We start from the raw sequence: 11,320 nt of genomic DNA, 5'->3' as shown, positions 1-11,320 counted from the left end.
CTTCATACTTTTTATTCTATTCCATTAAATTTGATTGAGGCCAGCATATATTGTGAATGCCCAGTTAAAATACCATCAGGATTCTGAATACATTGCATTTTTGATAAAAGGGTTGTAAAGTCTAACTTAATGATTACAAGTTACTTGAAGAAGTTATGATGTACTATGGGAAGGCAGGAATTGAATCTGAAATCCTTCAGGTGGGTCTTCACTGGAAATTGACAGACATGAAATATTCACTTGGAAACAAACTCAGATCAACACGACAGAGAGCCTCAATTGGACAGACCAAACGAACAAGGCATCAAAGAGCGAAAGAACTATTGAGAACAAAAATACACAATGACCATGTTATTGCCCCAAATTCATTAATATGAACCAAAATGTAACCATTGAGTGCATGCATCACTTAAAGTTATTGTTTTTTCAGGAAGAGTAATTCAAACTATCAGCAGATGGTGACAAGTACGTTGCGTGGGAATACACAAAAATGCAAGCTGAAGTATAGTTATTAGTCATCACATTGTTTAACAAGTCATCTGTGTTTACTATAGCTACCTTCCAATGGGTGAAGCGATGATTCTGATTTGGAATTAATTTTCCAGAATAACTTCCATTAGGTTATTCTACTTGTTTTGTTGAAATGGCGTCTTTATGAACTGAAACCCTATTGAAGCAGCCGCAACAATATCAAACAATATAATTTACCATCTCTCCTTTGCATTAACTTCTGCCTGCACTATTTCATTATTATGTTCTGACATGCAAGTGCCATTCAAATCATTCAATTTGCTATCAGCTAGCTCTTCTTGTTTCCCACAAAGCTTCAAGGCTCTGGATATAAAGACATCAAAATCAAACTGGGAGCCTCCTCCATTTGATATTTCTGAAGATGCCAAAGTGCGAGGAGATGAAGGCTGACTCCTTTCCTGAATGTTTGGCAGTGAGCTGGAACAATCAATTTTTAAAGGACATCCATTCTTATAGTCTGAGACTTTTAAAAGGAGGTCACATTTCCCTTCATCCAGTGAAACAGCCACACACGAAGCAGTTGCTGTTCTTTTCCTATGAGATAAATCCAAAATGAGCTTGGGTTCAGAATAATGGTGGGGTTTGTTGTCCCTCCATAGTAGTCTATCCAGATAAGAGGGTGATCCGATTTTGTAATCACACGATCGTCCGTAATCCATTTCACACATTCGATCCATTGATGTGTGAGACTGCTCCAGGAGTCTCTCAGAGCTGCTCTGTGAATATTTACGTGGGTCAATCTGCACATCCTCTGCAACAGCTTTTGATGTAGCACGTGGATCTCTCTGCACTTCATCCATATCTCCATATTTGTCCCGGAACCATTCCAAGTCAGAAGAGAAGCTATCGTGATATCTGCAACAAAAACACATTAATTGTGATTACATTAGAGTGAAGCTGTGATATCCTGATATTGATTTTGCTCTTTATTGGGAAAGCTTACAGGTCCAGATGTTAGATAATTTTCTTTAATTGGGTATCTCTTCATTAAATAATAGAAACTATGTTTCTAATAAAGCTACTGAAATTGCGAGGAATTGGAAAGAAGAAGTCATTGATTTCTGTCCTGGTTTAAGGAAATACCCATTTTCTTGTTGGTATTTCTCATTTGTACTTACAGTGGAGAAAGTTATGGAGGTTAGTGAACCATAAATCATGATGTCTTCAAGAGAGGTCCATGTTACAGAAGAGAATGTGCTGGAGACATCAAAATGCATAAAGGTAGGTAAACTACAGAACCTGATTACATGTATCCCACAACATTTGTGAAGCTAGGGAAGAAATTGTAGCAACCCTGGCAAAGATGTTTACATCATCATTAAGCATGGGTGAGGTGTCAGAAAATTGGAGTTGTCTAAAGTTGTGCCTTGATTTATAAAAGGCATTTGGGAGTGCTGCTACATCGTTCCATGAAAGTGGTATTGCGGACATGCAGGGTGGCAAAGAAGGCATTTTCTGTGAACATTAAAAATAAAGTGAAGGTGTTGGAAATCTGAAAAGAAAGCACAAATTGCTAGAAACACAGAGTGTCAAGTAAAAACACAAAGCTGGAGAAACTCAGCTGGTCAAAAGTGGAAAAACAAACAAGTTTAACATTTCAGATCCAAGACCTTTCATCAGAACAGAGAAAAAGAGAAAATGTTACTTTAATTTTCTATCCCACTCTCACCCTGACCTGTCTGTGGCCTCCTGCACTGTTGCAACAATACATAAAGGTAGCATGAGGAACAACACGTCATGTTGCAGCTTTCCAGGCTCAATGTCAATCTCTGGGTAACTCGCTCTCCTTTCTGACTGTACCAGTACAGACTATTTCTGCTTGACTTCCAGCTGTGATTTTGGCTGTTTTTCTCCTGCAATAAGTAGAATCTCTCACTGGACATGTCCCACAGCCCTGCATCTTGCAGTACATAACACCAGCACTTTACAATTTGCTTAAATCAATCACATTAACAAATCTGGTTTGTTCCAAGAGATATTTGCTTTGACCTATCCAACCCTCCCCACTTTTTCTACTGAAAAGAAACATGTCTTCTCTCCTCATTTTCAAAAAGGTATCAAACCTTAAATGTTAGATCACAGAACATTGCAACACAGAACAGGTCCTCTGCCCATAATTTTACAGCATTTCCTGTTTTTCTTTCCCGTGGCAAAGCTTTCCATTGAGGAAAGTTGATCTCACAAGACCACTTGCAATGACAAAGGCTTCTCAGTTAAAGGCATACAGATTGTTAATGGACCATAGAGCAGAAATGAAGATGCATATCATGGTAGATTAAAAATACGAAAGAATATTTGTAAGAGATAACACCAGAGCAGATGGGACAATTTCTGGAGTATAAAATATTTCCAGGAATGATTAAGGAGTTTTTTTTTAACTGGAAACTGTAACCAGATGTTAATGTGTTGCCTGGGAAAGATGACACTGTAGCTGATAATACAAATGTCAGAATGTTAACAATAATTTTCTGCAGCAATGAATTGTGTTTACATTCCTTGTGAGATTTTTGACATAATTAATTATACTTGTGCATTGAGGTATAAATGTGTATACAAATATTTCATGCTGGACTTTATTTTAATTACCCAAAAATAGGAAACAACAGGGTTGGTATACATGTAGCCAAAATTAACAAGAAGTTAGGGTACTCTTCTCCATAAAGACAAGGTGTCTTTTAAGATAACTTATGGCAAAATTGATATTTGAATGTAAATTAAGTGATGTCAAATTGTAATGGTTTCATAGAACCACCTTTCTTTGGCTTGGCTTCACGGACGAAGATTTATGGAGGGGTAATGTCCACGTCAGCTGCAGGCTCGTTTGTGGCTGACAAGTCCGATGCGGGACAGGCAGACACCACCTATAGCACAGAAAACAGGCCATTTGGCCTTTCTAGTTTGAGCCGAAAACATACTGCTGGTCCCACTGACCTGCACCTATTCCATAGCTCTCTAGACCTCTTCCATCCATGTATCTATCCAGTTTATTTTTAAAACTTCAGAGTGAGCCCGCATTTACCATGTAAGATGGTAACTTGTTCCACACTCCCACCACTTGCCGAGTGAAAAAGTTGCTCATAATGTTCCTCCTAAACTTTCCTCTTTCACCCTAAAGCCATGTCCTCGTATTTATCTCTCCTAATCTAAGTGGAAAGAACCAACACACATTTACTCTGTCTCTACCTCTCATAACTTTGTAAACCTCTATCAAATCTCCCCTCATTCTTCTATGCTCCATGGAATAAAATCGTAACCTGATTAATCTTTCTCTGTAACTTAACTCCTGGAAACCCAGCAACATCCTAGTAAATCTTCTCTCCACTCTTTCAGTCTTACTGATATTCTTCCTGCAGTATGGTGACCAGAACTGGACACAATACTCCAAATTTGGCCTCACCAATGTTATATACAACCTCACCATAATATCCCAACTCCTGTACTCAATACTTTGATTTAGGAAGATCAAGATGCCAAAACTCTGTCTACCTGTGATACCATTCACTACCACAGAACTTTCCCCAGCTCTTTTGGACCTCACCATGCTGCTGGATCCGGGAGGGGATGTCACGAGGGTGGATCTGGACCTGTACAACCCCTACTCGCTTAAATCCATTCACGCACATGCTGTTCCTTTCTGAGGAGCGGGGTATCCTCATATTAAACCACACAAATGGACTGAAAGGAACCATCATCATCCTAAGGGATGGATAGCAAGAAGAAGAAGATTCATCACATCAAATAGGGAAAATCTCATCTCCCTTTAAAAACTTTCCTCTGTCCTAAAGGCCTGAGTGTATGAAATTAATAGACAATAGACAATAGGAGCTGGAGTAGGCCCTTCGGCCCGTCGAGCCAGCACCGCCATTTTACAGATCATGGCTGATCACTACCATCAGTACCCCTTTCCAGCCTTATCCCCATAACCCTTAACTCCTTTGCCCACTAGAGTCTTATCTAACTCTCTTTTGAACATAATCAGCGAATCGGCCTCTACCACCCTCTGTGGCGGAGCATTCCACAGATTCACACTTCTCTGGGTAAAAATTGGCTGTCATCCTGTGTTCATTATGGCACACTTTTTTCCTCAAATTCCAATTAGAGTACTTATTCACTTCTATTTTATCTTGCTTAGTTTATTGACTTCAGTATATCGAGTTTGGTTAGTCTCATAAATTAACATGGATTCGTGACTGAACGAAAATTTTATGATCCCCAAGATCTACCCTTCACCAAGTACCCCCCACTGTTCCAATGAAATGTACTTTTAATAGCATTATTGTTCAATGTTCAGATTTATTGTCAGAATACATATTTGACATTACATACAACCCTGAGATTATTTTTCCTGAAGGCCAGGAGTTATTTCTACTTATCAATAGTGCAAAAAAAATGTACTCAAGGAAAAGATACATATACAAAAGAGAGAAATGTAAGCAAAGAAAAAAGTGTAAACAATCTGACTGCAATGAAGAAAATCTTCAATAATAAATAATGTGCACAGTAAGAGGCCTTAAACGAGTCTCTGATTGAGATTGTTGTTTCAGAGTCTGATGGTGGAGGGGGAGCCACTGATCCTGAAGCTTGCCTCTTTCCAGATGGCAGCAGCGAGAGCTGGTCCAGGTAAGGTCCCTCTCCATCTCTGATCCCCCAATGATCACTGGATTATACATCTCTGGGTTTTCCCTCCTCAAGTCCACAATCAGCTCCTTGGTTTTGGTAACAATGAGTGTGAGGTTGTTGTTAGTATACCGTTTAGCAAAGTTATCTGGTTCAGATAATGAAGAGCTCTGAGCTTCTCATATTCTGTTCCCCTTTCTTCTAGTTTTTGTCTCTGAATCACCACGTCCCTAATGCGACGGATTACATCATATTTTCTATTGTGTATAGATAAGTTTTTGAAGGAGATAGATTGTGGGAGTAGTGTAGGCCACAGATACAAACACTTTACAAAACAGATCTCACTTAAAATGCAAGAGCTCTGCTCAAGCCAGACAGTCCAGGCTCTGAGTGCCTTTGCAAAAACTTTGAAGAATGCCTATAGAGACTTCACAAGTAGGTGTTAATTGGACATGCCATGGAGTGATGAATCATTGTTTTGAAAGCAAGACGAACAGACTCAGAAGTTTGGGTCCGGTGCTGCAATCTGTCTGAATGCAGTTTGCTGTTCTAAGAAGGTTTTGCAAGCTGAGAGAGAGAGAGGAGACTAAACAGGCTTTTTGAGAGAGAGAGAGAGAGAAAGAGAAAGAGAGAACAAACTGGTTTCTGCAGCATGGCAAGCTGGCAGCTTGTTTAAAACCCCATTTTGAAGATGGGCTGTGAGTTCTGAGGTCAGCTTGTTGAAACAACCCATGTGGTCCATACAAGAGGAAATGGCTGGAATAAGGGAAACAAAAAGGAACTCTGTATGACCTGGAAAATAAGAGGGTATCATTTGGAAAACTCTGATGGGGAAAGCTTCTTCAGCAAGACATTGAAGTGGCTGATCGGAGAGAATCAGTTTGTGTGTGTCCAATGAACAACAAATCTCTCTCTGAAATTTATGAGAACCTTCCTGAGCGGTAACCAATTTTTTTTAAACACCAGAGCTTGGTGAAAATTCATAAATGTTAAATTCTGTGCACGGTATAAGAATTGCCTGATACCGATGAACTTGGAGGAATGAGAAGTGAGATTGGACCATGAATCAAAGAACTTTTCTGAACTTACACACATTAAATACACATGCACTTAGAATTAGAAGGGGGTTAAGCTAGGTTAAGTTAAAGTCTGATCATGTTTTTTTTTGTTTAAAGATAATTAAAAGCAACTTTTGTTAAAGTAACCATTTGTCTTGTTGAATTTCTATTGCTGCTGGGTTTTGGGGTCCTCTCAGCCTGTTACATTAATTCTAATTCTTTCTGAGACCAAGAATTGTTTTTGAAGAGAGCTAAAGATGTAAATATGCACCCTATCTTTTAACAAAAATATAACCATTATAAGTGTGGTGAAACTACTATTCATTATATGCAAATAACATGACCTTTTATGTTTGACCCTGCTCTCATTGGCCGACGTGTGACTCTTCCCCTTTCTTCCCCATAAAGGCTGTCATGCCACAAGCCTGCCCCCAGTTCAAGTCCGGGTCAGTGTGACTGTTGAGTGTTGAGTGATCAACACAGGAATGTTGTCCATCTCTTGCCAAAAAAAGCCTTCAGTTTCGGCAACTTTTAATCTTTATACAATTGATCATGCATCAATAAGTAATAATAAAATAATCAGAAAGAAAAGCCTTTTTTTAATCAGGTTTATTTTTATAATATAATTCATTACTTTACCTCTCCCAGTTGGACATCTGGCTCTGACTTGCTTCCATTAGCAGTATATCATCTATCTCGTCTTCGATTCTGAATGGGTGCTGAGATACTGGTTCATCCTGTGGGCAGGAGTAAGGGCTCATAAAGAAATGCGCTAACCCCTCTTCAGCAGTTAATCGATCCATAGAATTAAATGTCAAGATCTTTTCCAGGAAATCGATGGCTGTTTCAAGCAGATAATATCAGTTACTTTAGCAAACATTGTACTGATTGTATCAACACAAATTCTTTCCTATAGCTGCTATGTTGATAAAAATGACAAACAAGACTTGTTTGACCATGTGCAATAGATGTTTACTCAGTTCCTGAATGTACATTGATTTGAGTAAAAAAAAGCTTGAATGGTTTTGTTCCTCAGTAGAGAAGATCTGTCAAATATTTTGTGCAATTTCTTTTGCTATTTGAATTGTTGCCTTGTACATATACTGTGTTACTTTTTGCAAATACACTAAACAAAGAAAAATGTATTCATCAATATAACATGTTTATAAAGAAGCTTTATTGCTTTCAGGACAATGTTTATAAAGAAGCTTTATTGCTTTCAGGACAACCAATATGCTAGTTCTGAATTGTAGTCACTGTTAATGTGCAACAAAATTGATAACCATTTCATTCATTGCAATTTTCTGCTGACAGCGGTGAGATGTTGACTGTTTTGGGTTCAGGATGAGATAGCAGAATTTCTGAACTAGTCAAGTCAATGAGACCCTTTTTAACTCACTTCAGCCAGAATGCAGATCAATTCAACCTCTGAAGTAAAAAAATAATGGCTCCAACAAATTTAAATTCAAGATTATTGTTACTTGTACAAAAGTGTAGTGAGAAAGTTCATTTTGCATGCAATCCAGCTGGTCACCCCATACATCATACCGTAACCAAAACAGAAATGCAACATTACTGAGAAAGATCAGTATGAATGAAGCAAAGGTCACATTATTTAACTGATACAAGGTTTGTTCAGGAATCTCATGGCAGTGGGAAAGAAATATTCCTTAAATCTGGTGGTGTGTGATCTCACATTCATGAATCTTTTTCCTAACAGAGAGGAGGAAGAGAGTGTGGCCAATATGGGATGAGCTCTTTAATATGTTGACTCCTATTCTGAGGCAGTGGGAAGTGTAGACAGGGTTGATGGAGGGGTAGGGAATTTGATAGTCTGACCTGTTTTCACAACGCTCTGCTGTTTCTTGTGGTCTTCAACAGAGCAGTTAATGTACTACACAATGATGAATGTTGACATCAATGGTGCGTCTGGAGGAGTTGTTCAGAGATTCAGGTGATGTGACTAATTTAATCAGGCGATTTAATTTGACCATTGCATTGACATTGCTGTATGTGAACTGAAACCCGAGCTGCACATGCACCATTTTAATTCAAAAAATTGAGTGCTCTCCTTGTCTCTTTATTATAGGAAGCATACAATTTAGCCAGAGGAGGTGCAGAAAATATTCACAAGAATGTTGCCAGGACTGGAAGACTTGAGTTATAAGACGAAATTGAATAGGCTGGAGCTGTTTTCCCTGGAGTGAAGGAGGCCAAACAATGACCTGATAGGAGTTTACAAAATCACGAGAGGCCTAGGTAAGAAGAATGGTCACAGTATTTTTCCCAGGGTAGGTGAATCTAAAATTACAGGGCATAGTTTCAATGGTTAGAGGGGGAACACTTAAAAGGGACCTAATGAGTAAGATTTTCACAGAGGGTGGTGGTTATATGGAACGAGCAGCTTGAGGAGGTGGCAGGTACAATTACAACAAAATACATTTAGGCAGATTCATGGATAGGAAAAGTTTAAAGGAATATAGGCCAAATTCAGACAAATGGAACCAGCTCAGGAAGGCCCCTAGTTAAGTTTAGACACTTTGGCCTAAATGGCCTGCCTCAGTGCTGTATCACTCTATAGCCCTTTACACACTGGCTACCAGTACTGGCTGTTTAGTAATCCGGTTAAGGAAGCTGTTTTTGCCTTTCACACTGGACCACTGTTTACTGGTTCTCTGTGTTCTTTCGCAATCCTCACAAGGCATTCCCGGGGATACGGGATTCTACCCTCCACTGGTGATGTCTGAGTGACGCATCGAGTGATGCTGGACCTGCCCTAAATCCTGATCAATGTATTATGATCTTGTATTCAAACAAAATTAATAATGCCTAATTATAACATAATTAAACATTATGTACAGCACCGTATGAGCCCTTCAGACTCTGCTGTTGTGCTGATCTATATAAACTTTTATAAATTTATAAAAGACCATTAGAAAATATAGCCACACGATTTATAAAGACTGGAAAAAAGTGATGATGGTCCTGCCCTCCTATTATTCTGTGAGGCAGGGAAAAGGTTGTATGGAGGGGTTTCTCTGCCGCACAGAATTCTGGGAGGGCAGATCTGCCATCGCTCTCTCTCTCTCTCTCTCTCTCTCTCTCTCTCTCTCTCTCTCTCTCTCACTCACACTCTCCCTCTCTTCTAGTGCGACTTTCCCATGGTCCTTTAGAAGTTTATAGAGGTCGACAAAGTTTATAGCTTCTTTTTAATCTTTTCTTTTCTCCACATTCCAGCGCTCACACAAAGACATCATCACCACATCACCAATTTGTCCGAGGATACCTAGTGTCCCTTTCACATTGGACTAATCAGCGCACGGACGTCATCAGATGCCGGGGATAATAATACCTACTAGGTAATATCATCTCCGGCATCTGATGACACCCCTGTGCTGATTAAAGAGCTTTCACTCTGGACCCTTAACTGGTAGATTGGTCATCAATTCCTAGGACAAGGTGTCAGCGTGAAAGGGGTTTATAACTCTCCTTGTAGCAAGTTCCCCCAGCTCCACAACCAATTTGGGGAATCAATGGGTTGCACTCTATTGGAAGTGTATTCATCCTAAATTTGGAAGACCAGTATTAGACAAAGTATTCCAGGTTTCACCAGAACTTTTAAAATATACTCTTTGCTCAGACCACTTTGCAAGAAGGCATTATACCAATATTATGTATGGACTCTAAAGTTCTTTTGAATACGACTAATATCAACCCATTTAAAAAAAATACCATGCATTTTTATTATTTTACTGTTAAAGTGCATAACTACTTTTCTCCCACATTATATTCCATCTGTTATATCCCCACCCATTCATTTCTCCTGTCTTCATCTCCCTGAAGCTAGTCTACAATTCTCCACAACCCACACTGCCGCTCAGCTTTGTGCCATCAGCAAGAATAGATAAGATCTACTTCATTCCTCTTTTCCAGACTATTGAAGATTGTAATCAATCAGGACCCCAGTACTGATCTCTCAGGCACTGTGCAAAGTCATAGCCTCTGTATTGCCATAATTCCACAATATTTCCACCTCTAATCATTTCTATCTTTATTTTAACAATTATTTTAATGAAGTTCAGGCCCAGATTTTATGTTATTTCTTTTCTCCCACTGAACACTCCATTGCCAATAGTACTTATTATATTTTGATAGAAGGACATTTGTTATGGTTGATATAAGGCGTTTGATGGAAAAGGCTTTTCACTTAGAGAGGGGTGTAAATCTTTCTAATTCTCAGCCACTGGTTAAATTCAAGATCATCCAGATACATCTTTAGTTTCTTAATGTAGACGACACTTTCCAAGTTCTAGTAATTTTCAATTCCAAAACATGGAAACATCAGCTTCAATATTCTGAATTATAACCTTATCATTCCAATAAACCAAACTTCGTTGATAAAACATTGTGCATAACTTTAATTTGTTGATAAAACATTGAGATTTTCTTAACTTGAGTAAATAAAGCATTCTGTATAATAATGATATAAAACAATAATAGGAGATGATTAAGATGATAAGAGATGAAATAACATGATGAGATAGGATGAATTTAAAAAGTATTTCAATGCTTACGCCTCCTCCATGGTTCTTCAAAGACTGAACGCAAACTCCCCGTTCACCCGAATATTACAACTTATGATGCCATAGTAACTATGGTAACACGAGAAATAACAATTTTCCTTAAAGGGATAGCCATAAAATAAAAAACATGAGGTTTTAATCTTTACACTTAATTGAAATAGTGCAGGAGTTAGGAAGCAAGCTAAGAAGCAAAGCCAGAGCAATTGTAAAGGGACAGAGATTTAGCAAGCGGAAAGGAAGGTTGTCTATCCTGATCTCCAGTGCTAAGTTCAGTGGCCACATGCCTTTCCACTATATGCTCTGCTTTAATGCTAAAAACATGTGCTAAGTTAATTGCCCACTGTAGGGTGTGTAAATAAGTGGCAGAATCCAGGGAAGAATTGATGTGAATACAGGGTGAGTAAAAGAGTAAAATAGGTTAGGGTAGGATTCATGTAAAATCTGGGCATAGACTTAGTGGGCCAAAGGGTCTGTTTCAGTACTGCAACCCTCCATTACTCTTATGAGTTTCGTAGGCAAATGGGATACTTC

At 38.7% G+C, this 11,320-nt stretch overlaps 1 protein-coding gene across 1 annotated transcript in view; it reads right to left on the bottom strand.

Moving 5' to 3' along the window:
- Window positions 1–364: 364 nt before the first annotated feature.
- Window positions 365–11,320, bottom strand: part of LOC138756091 (mitogen-activated protein kinase 4-like) — a 95,301-nt gene continuing 84,345 nt past the window's right edge. Inside the window, exons 4-5 of the mRNA XM_069922751.1 lie at window positions 6,846–7,047; window positions 365–1,386 (exon numbers count right to left, since the gene is read on the bottom strand). Of these exons, the coding sequence (XP_069778852.1) occupies window positions 705–1,386; window positions 6,846–7,047 (884 nt within the window). The 3' untranslated portion in view covers window positions 365–704. The remainder of the gene's footprint in view (window positions 1,387–6,845; window positions 7,048–11,320) is intronic.

The sequence above is a fragment of the Narcine bancroftii genome, chromosome 3 (assembly GCF_036971445.1).
Source record: "Narcine bancroftii isolate sNarBan1 chromosome 3, sNarBan1.hap1, whole genome shotgun sequence".
NCBI lineage: Eukaryota > Metazoa > Chordata > Chondrichthyes > Torpediniformes > Narcinidae > Narcine > Narcine bancroftii.
This window is presented reverse-complemented; position numbering and strand designations above follow the sequence as displayed.